This window comes from Anthonomus grandis, chromosome 1 (genome assembly GCF_022605725.1).
Source record: "Anthonomus grandis grandis chromosome 1, icAntGran1.3, whole genome shotgun sequence".
Lineage (NCBI taxonomy): Eukaryota > Metazoa > Arthropoda > Insecta > Coleoptera > Curculionidae > Anthonomus > Anthonomus grandis.
This window is the reverse complement of record NC_065546.1, coordinates 56071063-56091177: the sequence shown is the minus strand read 5'-3', so window position 1 is coordinate 56091177 and position 20115 is coordinate 56071063. Positions and strand designations below refer to the sequence as shown.

General features: G+C 35.9%; 1 protein-coding gene across 5 annotated transcripts in view; it reads right to left on the bottom strand.

The window, feature by feature from the left end:
- LOC126735276 (protein alan shepard) overlaps nt 1-20115 on the bottom strand; it is a 198170-nt gene that overhangs the window by 67733 nt on the left and 110322 nt on the right. For all 5 annotated transcript variants that reach the window (XM_050439238.1, XM_050439232.1, XM_050439226.1 and 2 more), the window contains exons 2-3: nt 11877-12036; nt 10984-11237 (exon numbers count right to left, since the gene is read on the bottom strand). In XM_050439238.1, coding sequence (XP_050295195.1) covers nt 10984-11229 — 246 coding nt within the window. In that variant the 5' untranslated portion in view covers nt 11230-11237; nt 11877-12036. The remainder of the gene's footprint in view (nt 1-10983; nt 11238-11876; nt 12037-20115) is intronic.

Sequence of the window (20115 nt, the reverse complement as noted above, 5' to 3'; positions counted from 1 at the left end):
TAGAATACAAAATAATATTTATTAACATAATAATATTATGTTGTAACCCTGTATAATATTAATACTTAATGTTGTTTTATGTTATATGTCATTTGTGTAATAATAAGTGCAACATTATTTACTGTTTATTGAGGCTGTGGACATGAGAAGCAAAGTAAAATTATTAAGTTGTTTTGTTTGAAATATCATTAAATAAATTACGTGTACAATAAAACAAATTACCTATTTTATTTATGAATTTATTTAACATATAATATCTAATATGCTATGCTCTCTAGAGGTAATGGATAAATTTAATATTAATTAAATGAAACTCTTGCTCATTTTGTTTTTTTGTTGAAGGTTTTTCTATTGACATTTTCATACAGAGAGGTCAAAGAAGAGGTATTTCAGAACCACCTTATTTTTTTTCAACATTCTGTATGTTGCTATCTTTTTGAATTTTACACAAAATTATCTTTAGGAATTTGCAATCCAAAAATGTAACACATACATGGTGTTTTATTAACAAAAAATAATTTAATTCTGATATAGCTATCTTCGGAGCACCTTGTATACAAAATTTTATGTGAGAACTTTAAATTAAAACAAAATCGATGGGTGTAAGAATTTAAAAAATAAGCTTTTTTCAATGGAATATACTCATGACCTAAAATAATTACGCTCTTTAACCAAAAACCTTATTTAACTCAAGTAAGATCACAAGTGCGTCGCCCAATTCCACATGAATTTGATACAAAAAAATTAACCAGACTGCTTAAGAACCTCCTGGCTTTAGGCCGAAAGCACTATTCTTACCCCAAGAAAAAAAGTTCTTGAATGAAGAGACAATATAAATCAGTTTAAGAATCTTTTATCTTGACGTAAAAGTATCGGTTCTTTAGATAAATGAAGAACAGGAATTTAAGCCTTGCTACTAGTACGTTGGTCTTAATTTAAGAATTTGCCAGTCAATTTTTTAAGAGAATATTTTTATATAAAGGTATTATTTCTTTCATCTAAGGTAATCTCGAGTTCGTTTGTGAAGAAAATACCGACATTTTTTTAAGAGAATATTCACTTGGACCTATCCAAAGCCGCGAAGTTCTTAATAGAAGTTCATATTCAATTCAAATAAAGTATCTATTTTTTCAGTGTGAGGGCGATGGGGTTTGAGCCGGAGGAAATGGGTTGGTTCAAAACCGGCTCAGGCCGACGTAGACCCACGGACTTCATCAGATTCCTCGTACCGAAAGAGCGAGAGAATGTGTTTGAGACTGACAACATTTTAAGCATCAGGGTCCGCGTCGAACGCTTAAGGACTCAGACTATTGCAAACAGGAAGCAAATTGGGCAGTGCCATCGCTGCCAGGAATACGATCACGTCCTGAGCAATTGCAACGCAAAGCCGCGTTGCCACAAATGCAAGGGTGAACACTTTTATTCAGAATGTGTAAAGAACAGAGCAACCCCGGCTGAGTGTTGCAATTGCGGCGGTGACCACCCGGCGAGTTACTGGCGCTGCCCGAAAAATCCTAACATAAAAAACATAAACAACCAAAAAAAAAAGCTTCGCTGAGACCTTGAGAAAGACCGACGCGGACTGTAATAACAGGAGGAGTCAAAGGAAGGCAATACATCATCACACATGAAACGCCTCGAGTTATCAACCAAAAATACAAATCTCCTAAACCTCTTAAGTTTGTCTGACGGGATCCTAGAAAAGAAAATCGACAATCTAATGGCAAAACTTGAGAAATTAAACACAAACCCGGCGATCAAACTACTGCTGGGAGTCGAGGCCTAGGTTCTCGCAGTGTCCGTTCGTTTTCTTCCTAACGTGTTCAAATCCCAATTCCCATCCTTATAAACCACATAAAAATAAACCTCACTCAAAACGCAATCCAACCGTCAAAATCCCACCAAAAAGCACCGTAAAGGACCGGTTACGTTCACACCTCCGCCCGACCTTTTCTCATCAGCCAAAACTTCCGTAGTCTGAGGGAGCGTGGTCTGCTCCGCAGGCTCGCGTCCAATAACATCACACCCAGACCTCATAAATACAAGCAACCAAACCTTCTCGACAAAGGATCTATTCAAAAGACCGGCAAGAGCAGTACAAGCTAGCCTGGAAGTACAGTGTTAAACTTTGTCCTATTTGTTCAGCAGTCTGATGAATACGCTTTAAAAATGTATTTGAAACTTGGTCATAAATAAAAATCAAGGGGATTGTGATCTAGGTGGCCGGAAAACAGGAGCACCTCGACCAATCCAACCCAAGTTCGGACAGTAATTCCGTAATGCCGAATATTCAGTGGGACAATCGTTAAAAGCCCTTGCAATAAACTTGCATAAGAAATTGAAGCTTAATGTTGGAATTCAAACTTGCAGGAAGCACACCAGGACCAATTGAAGGTGGAAATTAGAAAGGGCCTAAGTGCCTTTTTTCCGAAATTCAGTTTTTTTACATAGAAACGTTCTATGTGCCATGCTTTATGTCCTATGAAAGGTTCTAAGTGCCAAAATTACATTTTCACCTTTATAAGAGTCCCTCGTAAATGTCGATAGTTTTATGTGCGCAAGCATTTTCCTTAGAAAGGTCCAAGTCCCATATATGTATTACCTTAGTTATGTCTAGACATTTGCACGTGTACGTTGTGTGTGATAGTTTCTTGATTTGAAATACATTATAATGGAAGAAACCCAAAGAAAAAGGAGAAGTAAAGGCAGTGGTTCATTTAGAAGTGAACAGAGTCGTTTAAAAACAAGTGGAAAGTCATACAAAACTTATAAAAAGAAGATAGTACCTGAAAAAACTATCCAGAACAGCAGGTATGGAATACAAACCTATTAGCTATTTTCGCGGAGATTATTCCGAACCGGTTCTCAACGCTAAGGCAGGAATTACACTAAAAAAATGGTATGTGTGTTGACGTTCGTTTGTGAATGTATTTGTAGGGTAGGCCTTAGTGCTCAGAACCGGTTCGGGATGATCTCCGCGAAAATAGCTACTGTTTTCTTTTCCGGTTATAACTTTGTTTATTTTTTTTGTAGATTACATGCAAATGTAAGTTCACCTGCAAAGGTGTTACCCACGAAAGAAGACGTTCTCTTTTTGAAAAGTACCATGCGCAAAATATGAAAACACAAAGCACTTTTCTAATGGGGCTTCATAGAGAAATGAATATTAAACATACTTTTACTTACTCTATATGGGGCTTATAAGTGTTTGTGATGTTCAAAGAAGGCGACATGGTTCGTATGAGAATGAGCAAAATAGCAGAGGTCAAGCAACAATATATTACTCCCTTCCTAATGGCCAAGGAAAATTTGAACGGGTATGTAAGAAAACATTTCAGAATACATTCGGTGTTAACGATAAAAAAGTACGGGTCCTCATTGAAAAGAAGAAATTGGGTGAGACCTGTTATAATGATAAACGTACCAGACATGCTGCTCCAAAATTTTCTTAAGCTGATCGTCTTCTGGTAAAAAATCATGTAACCATGATACCAAGGAAAGTTGATCATTATTCAAGAGCCAAATCCGAAAACGAATACCTTAGTCCTGACTTAAATATCCACAGACTGTTTAAAGCTTTTACGCAATTACACCCAGATTCGCCAGTCACATACAAATTTTATATAAGTTTCCACAGACCACGAGTTGATACGTGTAGCACATGTGACAATTAACTAGAGTGTCAAATTAAAGCCAACATTAAGTCAAGTCAATCTGCAACAGATCAGCTGGAAATCCATCATCGAAAGGGCAAGAGATATTAAAGCAAAATACGATTGAGTCTCAAGATCCCGAAAGCACAAAGTGTTGTTTATCCATGGATCTACAGCAGGTCATGTTTGTTCCATCATAGACACACAGCGACATGTTCTACCTTTCGCAGCTGTCCTGCTACAACTTAGGAGTTCATATTGGGAATACAAATGAGGCCTACATGTGTATGTGGCACGAGGAAGTAGCTTCTCGTGGAGCCAACGAAATTGCATAATGTCTTTTACATTGTTAACCGTGGATTGACCCTTAAGGAGCATTTAGTGATATGGTGTGATAATTGCGGGGGCCAAAATAAGAATAAAATTTAATTGTTTACATTGATCTTTTTGGTGGCCAATGGTGTTTTCCACACTATTGAACAGAAATTTCTTGTAAGTGGCCATAGTCTCATGCCCGGCGATAGAGATTTTGCTTTAGTAGAAAAACGGAAGAAAGTATCTAAAGCATTTGTACCATCAGACCTCCAAGCAATAGTAAAATCAGCAAGGTACGCTCCACCTTTTAATGTTGTTGACATGACTCCATGCGGCTTTTGGGACCTAAAACAAGCGGCGGATGAGTATATTCACACTACCAAGTTAAATATCAGTAAAGCTACAACAGTAATTACAATCGAAGCTACGAATCCTACACTTATTAAGATAAAAACTTAATTTTCTGATTTTGAAGAAGGGATGCAAGTTAACGTTTTAAAGAAAGGGAAAAGTTTAGCTGGACTCAGACAGGCTTATATAATGAAGCTGCCATCAGAAAGCAAGGTGTCGGAAAATAAAAAGTTATCTCTTCGAAGCATGATTCCTTATCTTCAAAATCCAGAACACCAACGTTTTTATAAACAGCTACTTCAGATTGAAGACAATGGTTTAGAACAAAAAAAGAGGTAAAATGTATTTTATGAATATTTCTATACTCAAAATCAGTTATGGCCTTTTCCTAATTTTACTTGTTTAAACATTTTTATTTTGTAGTAAGAAGTTTAGTTTGCTAATTTTTGTTAAGAAGTAGGTCTTCCGTTTCAGTTTAAATGCATAACACTTAATAAAGCTTTACTTAAAAAAGTTCTCTGACTTTTATTTAGTTTTTCTCTATTATCCCAAAACCTTTTTTTTGGCACTTAAGCCCTTCCTAATTTCCACTCTTCAATTAATAAGTCATCGATTAGAGTTATGTTAACAGAAAATTCACGTTGAAAATTACATGGAGGTACAGCTTTTGGATTTTTTGATTTCCACCTATGCAGGTCTCTCAGATTTGTAATACCACGCCTCGTAAATGTCGTCCAGAGGACTGTTCTAAAGAAATAAATATTAAGGCGAGTCTGTCTTAATATCCAGGAAGAATAAACTAGGCGAGCATACTGATCCGCCTCAAAAAAATCTTGTACCTTACTTTAATGATACGGATGTAAGCCTTCACTAGAGAAAATATAATTCAACAAAGTTGCTTACTTCTAACAATATAACTCGAGCCTCATGGGAAATTATTAACTCAATCACGAACTTCTCAAGTCGCGGAACAAAGTGTGTTCCTAATTTGGTTATTGATGATGGAAAAAAAGTGACAACCTTAATATTCAGTGCGAAAGACACAGATTATCCCAATCTCTTTTTCTATTCTCTCTCACTGAAGGTGAAACACTTGAGATTATAAAATCTTTCTCCAGGAAAAATTCATCCGGTGTAGACGAGGTACCTTATCCCTCCACTTACCTATCTTCTAAATTTATCATATCAGTTTGGATGTTTTTCTAAAGAGCTAAAAACAGCTGTTGTCATACCTTTTCATAAAAAGGGAGAGACAGCAAAATTGAGTAACCTATTGCCTGTAGCCTATTGCTCTCCTGTCTGTATTCTCAAAGATCTTCGAAAAATCCTTTTAAAGAAAACTTATTGCATTTTTTAGCATCAGTTTGGATTCAGGTCTGGACTCTCTACATCAATAATGCTATAATATCTCTTTATACAAATATATTAAATCATTTTGAATTGAAGTTAAAATCCTTTATTTGAGTTCCTACAAACCAACAAAATCATAGTTGAATTTTTCCAAGTATTTTGGCAAATATTCCAGTTTTCTGGAAGGATTTTAAATTTTATTTAAAGTCATTTTAGGGTCCATCCAGGAATTTGAGGCCAAATATAATCTATAATCTTGGGCCCATAAAGAATAATTTTAGGTGCCTAAAATGTTGTGATATAATTATTATTCAAGTAAATCACAAAACCTGGACGTACCGGGATAATAAAAACCACTTCAATAATTTTTTTTGGGTGAAAGATGCTTTTTTAAGTAACCAAACCGTTTCATACTAATAAAAAATGTTTGAATTTATGGATCCTTATCAGTAAATGACGTCAAATCAGCTACATCGCATTAATCCAAACTTGTTAGGTAACAGGTGAACAGGGCGTGGCCTCCTCGATAATAAAACTGATCGCGGAAGTGAAACTTTTTGACTCACTTTGTTCATCCTTGAAAGGTCGCGACGGTATCGAGAAAAGGCACCGGCATGGCATCAGAAAATCAACTGAACTAAGACAACTTTTTTTTTTGCTCTCGTCCGTCTCTCTCTCTGGCGTGCGATTTTGTTTCTCGGGTGTAATTAACCCGATTTCATTTTTTTTTGTTGTTGACTTCTAAAAAAAACTCAATGAATTTCGCGCACGCCGCCACAGTAACGTTACGAACCGCCGATCATTTTATGGGGCGTCTAAAAACGCTTTTTTTTATTACATCACAATATTAATATAGGTAGTGAGTTGTTTTAGGTATTTAGTTCAAAGTCCAAAATCTCAGGAATAATGGAATCTTTTCCATAAAATAAAGATTGTGGTATTCAGGACGGTATGCTTTACAAATCTTGTTACACATCCGATTCAGAGATAATCATTTTTTTAAGTTGTGGTTGCCGGTGAAGAGGTTTGGTATTTAAAATGATCACTCACTTCAAAATCTCAGCAACTAATGGAAGTATTTCCATAGAACAACTGGGGAAAGAGGGGGGCAACTAACCTGACCTAAATATTTTCAGAACACTAGATTCCCATTCTTTTGAAAAACTACAAATGTAAATTGGTTAGATATACAAGGTGTCCGGAAGCTAAATGCAATCCTTTAAGGGGGTGATAGCTGACTTAATTTCAAACATTTTAAGCTAAATATGTGTAGGTCGAAATTTGTTTATAAATTTTTTACGGCAATTTTTGCATTTTTCTCAAGAAATACCAAAATTTCACACTTAAACGGTAATAGAGCGCAAGTTACAATTAGTATCGGAGTTTCAAAGTTTATTTTGTTTTGTCTAATGTGTATTAATAAAAATACGATCAATTTCAAGTTTCTGTGTAAACTTATTAGAAAAAATAGAGATATTGAAACGTAAAAAATAAAAATGCTTTGTTTTATGTTTAAATAATTGTTATGAAAATGCTTTCTTCGTTCAAACCCTTTAAGCTTCTGCCCTTTATTTTAAGATATCACTCATGTCGATGCCTGGCCAATTCTCAGAATTATGGCCTCTTTTGTGCGGCAGGTCATGTAAACAAAACTTACTGGATTAATATAATAAAAACTGGATAAAGTAATAAAAACAAAATTAAGCAGATACTGTAGTAGATACTGTAGGGTAAGGGGTACCTAGTAGGTACTTTGGGGTGGGGGTTACAAGTTAGGTATTCGCTTAATAAATAAAACTGTGTGATTTTAGCCTCTTGTTGTTTAGTTTCACTCTCGCCTCTAGTTTTGTAAGATTATCAACTTTGAACTGACTGCATCCACTGTTTTTTAAATCGAGTTTCTGCCCGTTTTATTAAACAGTATCGTAAAATGGAATTTACCAACCAAGAGTACGGTGACATTGTCTTCACATATGGACGCGCTAACGGTAATGGAGCTTTAGCACGACTCTTGTACCAGGAACGTTATCCAGATCGGAGGTTATAGTCCATATGAACTCAATCCGAACAGCAGAAAAACTAAAACTCGGGTCATTAGCGGTATCTTCTTTGTAAAGCATAGGCGTGCCACAGAAGGATTGTAAAAAATATTTTTCTCTTCACGGATCAAATCAATGATCGATGACGTCTCCGCCTTTTATCACTGTGTAGATGGTAGCACGGGCAAGTTTATTCAGCTCACAAACTCTTTTTAAAATGTCGTTTTGTGAGGCCCCGCGTATTTCGTTTTTTAGGCAATTGAAAATATTTAAAACAACTCTCTGGGTTTGAACATGTAAGTCTTTATTTAAAAATTCCGATTGCGCCAAGTCGGAATTAACTTCCAAATTGTCCATTTCATTATCAGAAACATCAAAAGGTCTCCACAATAGCATTTTAAATTGTTAGATAAAAAGTATTTAAAAACAGTAACAACAACAGTATTAACAACGACAAAAGCAACAACATAAACAAAGACCCCAACGGTAACAACAAATTAATTTATACCAAACTTCAGGGTGTTTCAAAACACCGTTCGCCGTCTTACTGAAGTTGACATTGGGAATAATCCGACACGTGGAGTCAACCCTGGCCATAATAATGTAGAGATTGAGGAGCAAATACTGGAAGCTTTTACCGCAGACCCTACTGCAAGCGGCAGAAAAGTAGCTGAAGACCTTGGCCTTTCTAGGATTCATGAAAGGGAAAGATGGACAGTATCCCTTTCATGGTACGGGGGTGCAGGGCTTACAAGAAGAAGACCCTGCAAGACGAAGTCAGTTCTGCCGCTTTTTATTGAACATGGACATAGTATCTTGGAAGTATCTTGTGGACAGACGAGTCCAATTTTTCCAGGGAGGGTATTACCAACTTCCACAACCTCCACGAATGGGATGCCAAAGATGCAAATCCGCACTGGAAAAAACAAAAATCATTTCAGAACAAAATCTGTTCTGGTGAAGGTGCCAACCCAACCCAACCCAACCCAACTATTTAGATTTTCTACAAAATGATATCCCCGTTCTTCTAGACGAAGCTGGATTATTGGAACGAGAAAGACCAATAATCTTTCAGCAAGATGGTTGTTCAGCGCATTGGTCCTTGGCTGTCAGGAATTTCTTAGACGACTGTTTTCCGGACGGTTGGATCGGTAGAGGCGGAACCTTTCCTTGGCCTCCTCGATCGCCTGACCTAACTCCGTTGGATTTTTTGATATGGGGCCGGGCAAAGGAGCTTGTATACACCACCGAAATAAGAACAAGAGAAGAGTTGATTCGCAAAATAAATGAAGCATTTGACAGGATGAAAGAAGATATGACTATAAGAGTAACCACCACCGAAGTAATAAAAAGGGCTCGTGCCTGTATTAGAAATAATGGATTGTCACAAAATAAACTTTAAAACTCCGATACTAATTGTAACTTGCGCTCTATTACCGTTTAAGTGTGAAATTTTGGTATTTCTTGAGAAAAATGCAAAAATTGCCATAAAAAATTTATAAACAAATTTCGACTTACACATATTTAGCTTAAAATGTTTGAAATTAAATCAGCTATCACTCCCTTAAAGGATTACATCTAGCTTCCGGACACCCTGTACAGTGGTGGCCAAAAAAATAAGAGTGCCTCGTTTTATTGAATATTCCTAATAATATATTATGCTACATAGCGAAAAAAACAATAACGATTTCATATTTGTACAACATATGCCATCAGTGATAAAAAATAAATACACGTTATTCTTTGCCAGTTTGATTTGTAATTATAAATAAATAATTTATTTCGTACACGTTTTATATTAACAAACGACAGCATTAGATAAGCGAGTCAATACTTGGTAGAATAACCTTTATTCTTGAGGACGGCTGCGCATCTTCGTGGCATGGAATCGATCAACTTTTGGCATATTTCAACTGGGATGGAATATCAAGCTTCCTGAACTTCCTTTCATAAATTATTTGTTGTTTTTTTACAAGCTACTTGGTTTTTCAGCTCCTTCCAAAGGTTTTTAATTGGATTAAGGTCAGGCCTTTGTGATGGCCATTTCAGAACTGAAACCCTATTTTGTGTAAACCATTGTTTAACAATCCGTGCCGTATGTTTAGGGTCGTTATCTTGTTGATACACCCACCAGGCATGTTTTTTTCGGCATATGGTAGCATATGGTACTCTATCCAAGATATCCAAATAAATTTCTTTTGTCATGGTCTCTTTAATCCAAAATATGGGACCTACTCCATTGTAGGAAAACTAGCACGACAGTTTAATATTTCCACCTCCATGTTTAACTGTGCCTATTGTGTTTCTAGGATTATATTCTTCATTCTTCCTTCAGATGAATAATTTTCCATCCGATTTGAATAAGTTGATCTTCATCTCATCACTAAAAAGAATGTTGCACCAGTTTCTTTGAAAATTTTTATTAAAATTATTCTTAATAAATGCCAGTCTTTGTTTTATATTCTTTTTTGCTTAGAAATAGGCCAATTTTGTGGCCACTCGACCATATAATTTTGGTCTTGCAAACGTCTGCTTATCGTCCTAGTACTCATACTTAGACTTGAATTTCTAGTTTTATAGAAGTGCATGTGGAAAAAGGTTGTTTACTGACTTCGCGTACAATAAGCTTATCACTCTTCCGTGTGGTTTTTCTTGGACGGCCTCGATTTTCAGGAACATGTTCCGTTTTATTTTATGTTTTTAAAACTCTGGAGATTTCACAAGGTGATCTTTTTTTAAGCATATTTGCAATAAATGCATAGGATTTATTTTGACTTCTCAATTGCAAAATTAAACGCCTTTCTTCGGAGCTACAATGCTTTGCGCGACCCATATTTACCAACGCGATGCAACGATCTTGTTGAAACTGACTTGTATTTATGGAAAATATCACAAACAAATCTTTTATCTGAATAAACAGAGTCCAAATAGTTACAATAAAGAAATACTCTTATTTTTTTGTCCACAAGATTTTTAAACAATAATAAAAAAAATTGCTTTTAAAAGATAAGGCATTATTGGTTTATTTATAAATTCTACCAAGTAAACAGATTAAATTCTGGAAGAAAATGCATAATATTTTATTTGCAAATTCCAACGTATAGGGAAGCTAATTCAGTTTGATTTGAAATTTAATATGCACCCTGATTTTTTTTGGCCACAACTGTCTTAAACGAGAATGATAGGATCAAAGATATTGTTGGAATGAATGAAATAACAAGAGAGTGATCTCTAGCGGCTAAATTATTGGCAACAAAGAGGTTTCATACTCTTACCGAATTGGTATTGTTGTAGTTGGCGGTCGCGTTACTATAAGAAATCTGTTGTTGGTTCTGCGGTTGGGCAGACGGCGGGGGCGGCTGTTGGGCCTGCGCCGGGGCGGCAGACGCGTACCGCTGATAAGCCGGCTGATAGGCGGCCGCGGCTGCGCTGACCGTCGCGGCGGCCGGATGCTGATGCCCCGCCCCTACGCTGCTCCACTGGCCGCGATAGACCCCCGGCGTTTGATGCTGGGTGGCCATGGATGCACCTAAAATCAAACAAAAAAAAATTGAAACTATCAGAAAAGTCAATTGATAGTCATCGGTTGCCTGGAGACCGGACTGGAGATAAGGTGACTGATCTCCGCGGTTTCCAAATGAGGTGATGCGTACCAAATATTGAACGATAACTGGGTTCGCAAAGTAGCCAACTCGGCGTTATTGGTTAGTTAAGGTTAAACTATTGTCTGCACAAGGGGGAAAATAACTTTTCTTATCTAATTTATTTTGTTCTGTGCTATTCCTTAAATTATTATTGCTTTGCAACCCGAGGCACACAAGGCATTATGAGCTCATATTAACATTAGGTCTTAACATTAACTGAGACCTGGCTTAAAAAGTCTTTTGAAATTCCTCGATATAGACTTTTAAGGTGTGATGGGATGGTCGGGGCGGAGGTGTCGGCGTTCATGTAAGAAGTGAATTTATTGTTTCGTCACCCACGATTTAGCATACAGATCAGTCTCCTTACCTCTAGTCTTCTTAAACCATCGGAAGACGTGAAGTCACTCTAATTAACAACAGGGCAGTTATTTAATATAAACCAAAAGTGGCAACAATGTGATGTAAGGCATTTGAGGTCCAAGTCCTTTCAGACAGGAGGGAAGAGGATGTTGATGTATACTGACCTAAGGCGCACCCTTTTAGCGGTGCTCCTCCGGCGCCTGTGTACTGATGTTGCGCCCCCGCAGGTGACGACTGATGGTGACCGTGCTGAATATGCGTGTTTTGTTGGTGGTGAAAGTGCCGCGCTACTCCCGTGAGGGCGCCACTAGTTGAATTGTGAGTCTGAAATTTAAATAAAAAGTCGTTAGTATTACATTAACAGTATTTATTTATCGTCTGCCATATAAAATAATAAATATAAAGAAAAACGTCGCGAATGATCATTTTGTCGTTACCTTTAGGTTTAACCTTTTTCTTTTTCTAATAATTGAAATCCTTTTCCTATTGAATAAGGGTCGTTAGCCATAAAGGGACAATAAACCAGTAGCTTTATATTTTTTGGTGCCGAACTGAATGGTTTTATTTGTTGAGTCTATTTAAAAATGCAACAGTTAGGCATGTGCCTTATTATTAATCAGCAATTATAACATTATTAAGGCAAAAATGTCGAAAGCTCTTACCAAGCTTTTTTAGAAGGTTTATCGACTCGCTTGAAAATTCCTTCCGATAAGGATCGCAGATTAATAATTAATTAGACCCATTGGTAGCGATAAAGGATTTTATGGTTTACCTGAATTCGAATCTAAGTCAACTATAAACTACTAGAAGGAAATAAGTTCTGATTTCCCAGTCTTTATTCTATAGACAAAGCAGTACATATGAAGCTTACTTCTATTCTCCATGGTTAACATTGTTAACAATTGTTATTATTTAGATGTGGAGTTATATGATCTCTATTGGGGATGTTAAAAGAAAATCTCATGCATGTGTTTTGTAATTTCTGATTTTTTTTTTATATAAACTTGTTATAGAATCGGAGTATACCACATCTCCATACTCAAATAATGATAAAATTCGAGTATCACAAAGGAAGTATTTAACTTTTGAGGATGGACAGTTTTTTAGTAAGCTGCTTTTAATTTATTCTTGATGTGTGTTTCAAATTTGGTTGTTTCGTCCATAATTTTGCCCAAGTTTTTTACTATGCAATGGGTTCGTTATTTAAGATTATTGACATATAATTTTTCAGGTACTCCCTTGCTTGTTTACTTTGGCCCAGAGGAATTGCCTGGGATTTCGTAGCATTGATGTTAAGATTATAATCATTGGCATAATTAAATGGATCTCGTTAAATCTTGATTTATTTTAAGATTACACTCTGTCTAGATCTTCACGGTTAATTGACATATAAAGTTGCGAATCGGTTGCGTATTGATATATAAACAGAAAATAAAAGTGGAGATAGAATTGATCTTTGGGGGACGCCTTTTGTTATTGGTTTGTACTTTGATTTGTTTACCCCGGATTCGGTTGCAACAACGTTTATTATTATTATTATTATTATTATTATATCTCTCATCACTCTTCAGTTAACGCGTAAATTCTTGTAATTCTGCGAATAACTTCATATATCGCGCAATAGATCAGGTTTATACTTCCCGCCACACGCCACCCAAGATGGTCGCCCCCCGTCATTGTCATCAACGTCAATGGAATTTCGGTCTGATCATTAGACAGCACGCATTTCTCCATATTTGTGTTCGGTGCTCTGCACCCGGATATCGCGAGAAGAAGGAGAAGAAGAAAGTCGACTCGGTGCAGTAATATTTAAAAGTGTGCCATGGACGTCACGAGAGAGGAACTTTTACTAATGCCGCGAAGCGCATGGTGTAAAGAATACAAAATGTCAGAGATTATTATTAAAATGAAGGATGATCTGAAGACTTCCCCGCACGACTTGGCAACGTGGACGCGCGTTTCGTACCTCGCGGTGCGCCGATCGCGCTTAAACGCGACCCCATCGCCAGAGGAGGAGGGGGAGGAGAAAGAGGCAGAAAAGTAGAAGCGGCGCAGCGCCTACTTAACGTTCGTCGACCTTCCAAGGTCACTGCTCGTCTGCTTGACGATGCGGATCGTATTTAAATTAGCGACAATCACTTGTTCCTCTTTTGCACCACCTTCTTTTCTCTCTTTCCTCGCTCCTTCTCCGGATTCTTGTTATTATTATTATTATTTGTGATTTTGCTCCACTTTTACCCGGAGCACGTACATATGATACGTGCCCACGCGAATAACGTAACGTGGAAAAGGGTTGATCGTATGTTGCCGATTTGGGTGAATATCCTCGCCTGGGTCAAGGCAGTTGGACTAGACGGTCGAGGGCATTCTTCGCGCGGAAGGAACCGCTCTCGTCGGTGACGTCATAGCGGTCATGGAACCCGTTAATATAATGTCCTGATTAATCTCAGTCGTTTTTGTGAGGGTGAGGTTTGTTTTTAAAAAAACTGACAATTATTTTTAACCGTGGTTTTTCAATAAATTGTATATATATTTACATTATTTTCTAAAAATATTCTATTGAAATGTGCTACAGCTGTCACTTGTCACCTTTCTGTTCTGTTTTAGGTGTCTACCATGGACCTCTGGTCTGAGCAACTTAGTTTATTCCAATCACGTACTATTTCCTCTTCTGGGGTCTGTACTTCAATTAGAACATTGAAAAAACCGCAGGCAAAAGCTGATGTCATCTCGTGAAATTTCATCTTGCCAAACGGCTTCGTGTTTACATTCGGTATTTATGAAGTTCTGTATTTTTTCTTTAGTTTTTGGTTGAAAATTGAGTCATTTTAGGGTTTTTGTGAATTACCACGATAGTAAAAACTCGTACCCTTTGTGCCGCACCATGGGAATAAGGCGATTGAAGCCGATCTTTTCACAAGTAAATACCGATATTGTCATAACGTTATATCATGGGGACAACCGTCGTCATAAACGTAAAATAAGAAAAACCTACTAAGAAATCTATAATAAATATAAAATATTTAATTTCCATAAAAACGCTTTTTATAAGTAATAATAAAAAGTTCATAAACGGTAATATATTTTTTTTAATTTAAAGCATAATCTATTAATACTAAATATTTCTCATGTAAATATTTTTTGACGCCGTCACTGGTAGAGATTACTTGTGTCGATGGACTCAACAATGCGATCGAGCGGCGTTGCAATGTTGTTGCCTTTTTCTCTATTATACGTGATCTACATTCATTTAACTTTAAATGTTGACTCCTTTATAGAATATCTTATCATATTTTATTTAAAAAAATGCTTCATATATTATTGAAGAGAAATAATATTTTTTTGCCCCTGCTGAAATAGGTGACAAATTCTTATGATATTATAAAGTGCTTTTTTTGTCATTTTTACATAAGCATTTGGCATCAATGTATCAGAAATGTTGCAAGCAAACAAACTGCCTATAGTTCCACGGCAATGCTAGCCTGTCAATGTTCTAAGGTAATATTTTAGAAATGGGTTTGACATTTATTTTTGCATACTTACGAAACTATCCCAACATATTTTCATACAATGATAAAATAGCGCATTAACATGGTTAAATATCCATCAGACTACTTAGTTAAAAGCAGGAAATAAACTCATAGACCTATAAAAATAATTTATTGCCTATTTAATTTTGTCATCACGTAGTACCTATACTTTCAACAGTTTATAAGGGTGTTTGATGCACAAATGCATCAAGCACGTTTAGTACTATAGTCCTTGTTTTCAAATCTAAAACACCTTTAGACACTACGGGGCTAAATTTTGGCGGTATTCTGACCACAGAAGTGCAACAAATACTGAAAAAAAATATATAATTTTAAAGATATATTATATTATATACCAAAAGATACTACCTATTATATTTCGCAATTCCGGTAACTATATATCTAAATTTAAAGCTATCTAGACTGGAATACTTCGTAACCACAAAATGGTCAAAACTTTCATTGTTTATTATTAGAGTGCCTTAGGTAGTACCTTGAATACCTAGTTAATACCATAGTATAGTAATGTACCTTAATAATGTAATAATTAACTAGTAATATACAGGGTGTCCCAGCGAAAACGAAACAGAGGTATTTTTGGTATGAAAAAAAAAATTTTTTTTACAAAAATCTCGAACACGTCGATTTTATTTTCGAGAGGGACAACTTTTTCTTACCAAGGCACCCTCATACCAGTAACCCTCTTCGAGGGGGTTGGATCACCCCTAAAATCTTAAATAGAAAGAGGGGTCGTGTGATACCTAATTTTTTAAAGGTCTTTTAATTCTGAATATAACTGCCAAATTTGAAGTGGCTAAAATTTTTTATCCGGATATGACAGCTTGTCAAAATTGTAGAAACAGCGAAAATGAAAAAGGTATTTTGAACTCTGTTTTGGATAATATTTTTAAAAGAATAAGGAAGTCCTAATTTCAAAGGGGTCACTTATTAATTAAGAGGCCACCTTAATACCTGGAACCCTTTACGAGGGGTTGAAAGCACCCCTTAAATCTTAAATAGAAAAAGGGGTCCTGTCATTCCTTATTTTGAAAGCCTTTTTACTCTGAATTTAAATGGTGACTTCTGAGTGACTGATGGATATCTTGTGGATATAAAAATAGCAAGAAATATCTTTACTGCCAGTAAAAGAGAGACAAGAAATACCTACCCTTTTCCTTTTGTGTCTTTTAAATAAAACAAGTTTATTTAAATTACGTCAATTTATTAAATGTTCAAATTGTGCCCCGCCTACTTCCATGCAGGAATACAGGTTTTGCTCAAAACGATGCCTGACGTTTTATAGAACTTCAGGTGTTATCATCTGACACTCATTTATAATTCTCTGGCGAAAGTCTTCTAGGGTGTCTGGTTGGGTAGCGTAAACTTTTGTTTTTAAATGCCCCCATAAAAAAAAAAATTAATGGGGTTAAATCGGGTGACCTAGCTGGCCATTCCATAAAAGGTCCTCTCCTTCCAATCCAACGATCAGGAAATATCTCATCAAGATATTGCCTCACACCAGCAGCATAATGTGGAGGCGCTCCGTCTTGTTGGAAGACGACTTGATCATCATCAGAATGATTTCCGCCTTCCATTATTTCTACTATTCTTGGATATACGGCATTTTCCAAGAGATCTCGGTACATTTCTCCATTCAAATTTCCGGGCAGAAAAAACGGACCAACAATGGAGCCGCCCAAGATTCCCGCCCAAACATTTAACTTCTCAGGGAACTGGGTATGAACTTCACGAAACTGGCCCGGATTTGCATTTGACCAGTAGCGGCAGTTATGACGATTTACGTTGCCATTAAGAAAAAAAGTACATTCATCTGAAAAGCAAATGTTGTAAATAAGACGCGGATTAACAGTTATCATATCACTAAGCGATTCACAAAATTGCACTCGTCTGTCAAAACCGTCCTCATTCAGTTCTTGCATCAGATGAATTTTGTAAGCATGGAATTTATTATGCTTAAGTATCCTATGAACACTACTTTTGCTTACTCCTGTACTCGTCACCAATTTTCTGACACTTATTCCTGGCTCGGCATGAAGTTGACCTAGGACAGTTATTTGCATTGCTTCATTGACAACAACAGCATTTTGAACCTCACGCTTTTTATTTAAGACACTGCCAGATTCCCTAAATTTGACTCGTTTTTCTGGATGAAGGTCATTAAATTCTTGTACCGTTCTATTGGCACAATTGTTATGCCGAAAGAAAAACTCTATCATCTCAACCCTCTCTGCAGTAGAATAAACCATTGCTAACAGTGTTTCAACACGTAAAAGACTGGGTAATAATTTAAAACTATTTAAATAAATGCTGCTTTATGAAAAAATTACTAATGATATTTAGCAAGCTAAATAAATTCTTCAGATACTTGTGTTTGCTTTTTATTTGGTATTTTGTTTTTATTTATGATATGCTGATAAGGTGTAATAACAATAATATTAACAATACTAATAAATTTTTAATCATGTTTTAATGATCCAATAAAAAAAATTGTAAGAAAGGGTTTCAGGCATAAAGGTTTATTTAAAGCATTTTTTCCAGAATTTTATTTGGCTTTCATATCCAGAAGAAATCCATCAGTCACTCAGAGGTCACCATTTAAATTTAAAGTGAAAACGCTTTCAACCCCTCGTAAAGGATTCCAGGTATTAGGTGGCCTCTTAATTAATAAGTGACCCCTTCGAAAATACGATTTCCTTGTTCTTTTAAAAATATTATCCAAAAAAGAGTCCATAATACCTTTTTCATTTTCGCTGTTTCCGCAATTTTGACAAGCTGTTTTATCCAGAGAAATAATTTTAGCCACTTCAAATTTGGCAGTTATATTCAGAATTAAAAGACCTTTAAAATAAGGTATCATACGACCCCTCTTTCCATTTAGGATTTTAGGGGTGATTCCACCCCCTCGAAGGGGGTTGCTGGTATGAGGGTGCCTTGGTAAGGAAAAGTTGTCCCCCTCAAAAATAAAATCGACGTGTCCGAGATTTTTGAAAAATTATTTTTTTTTTCATACCGAAAATAGCTCTGTTTCGTTTTCGCTGGGACACCCTGTATATTACAGTAATAGTATATATCCAGGGAGTTAATCTGCAGCCGACTAGCTGCGAAAAAAACTTAGGTATATTTATCGATAATAAACTTAATTTGGAATATCATGTTTCTAATACTTTACAAAAAGCTTAAAAGCTTACTATAAACTAAAAGTCTTGTACATGTATAAAGATATTTTATCAATTAACATTAAGTTAAAATTAACTCAATCATTAGTCCTCTCGGTGGTCAGTTATGGAAGCGTTTTATTCTGGCCAGCCCTTGCTCAAAGAGATAAATATAGCTTGCAAAAATTACAAAATGCTTGCCTAAAATTTAGTTATTGTAAGCAAAAATATAACCATGTAACACCATTATTTATCGAATCTCAATGGATAAGGCTGGAAGAACGATTTAAAGTTTATATGGCTGGTCTCATTTATAAAAGTGTCCACAGTAGAGTCCGCAGGTACTTGTATGAGAAGCTGGTAAGCTGCAGTAGCATTCATGGTCGTGATATGCGTCATTCTGAAAATTTTTGTGTCCCAAAGCATAGAACTACCAAATTTCAAGCCTCATTTAGCTATACCGAAGTGTAAGCACTCACTCTCTTCCTTCAAAAAATCTGCCAAACTTCATTTTAATAGTAGTTTATAGTTTAGTATTTTACAAAAATCACGTTTTTTTCACTTTTTGGTTAACTATATTAATTGATTAAATGTATGATATGATTATGTCTGTATAGATTTTGTTTTATAAGCTTAATTATAGTTTCTAATTTATAGTTTGAACTATAGTTTAACACTTTGACTAGCAGCAATTCGGAAGAACGCATTATACGTATATCGTTTGATAACCTAGTGGACTTAATTTTTTTAAATCTTAATTTATTTATTTATTTTTTTTTTGAACAAATAAATATTTTTGTATAGGAATTTGGGTTAGTATGGTTAGTTTTTTTAGCGCATAATAAGTACACTCAATGTACTTATAATGCGCTTACACCCGAAGTACTGCTAGTCAGGGATAAGTAAGGCTAGTAAATTTTAGCAATAAGTTGGGTTTAAATCAAAATAGCTGTTTTATTTTTTAGTTGTACAAAGAAATGCATGGAACAGTTTACTGAGGAAGAAAGAAAAAGTGTGTTAACTAATCTACTCAGCCGTACGACAAAAAATGAACAAGATACTTATTTACAAGGACTGATGGAAGTTAAACAAATCGAGAGAAATCGCGTGAGAAGTACGGAAAACAAACAAGAAAGAAAATCAAACTTTTCGTACTTTGTCTTAAAAGGCTCAAATAGAATTTCCGTATGCAAACAGGCATTTATAAGTCTTCATGCCATATCGCACTGGCAAGTTCAGCGCCTGAACACCCTACTTTTGGCTGGTAAATCACCAAACGATCTTAGAGGTAGGCATAATAATAATAAACCTCGTACATTATGCGATGAATGGACTCAAAAAATTAAAGAGCACATTCAGGCGTTTCCGGTCAAAGTTTCACATTATTCCTCCAAAACCGTACGTTATTTAGATGCATCTTTGACTGTAAAGAAAATGCATAGCCTTTTTGTCGAAAAATATCCAGAGTTGGAAAACTTAGTTAAATACGAATTCTATTTAAAGTATTTCAACGAAAACTTCAATTTGAAGTTCGGAAGACCCCAGACCAGAAGTGATGGGACTAGCCTTTGATTATATGCAAAACATGCCACTCCCGTATATTCCGGTTCAGGAAATATTTTATTTTAGGAGCTCTGGGTATTTGCATTCCAAATACAAAACCTTAGGATAAGGTTGTAATACTGGCCATTTTTATA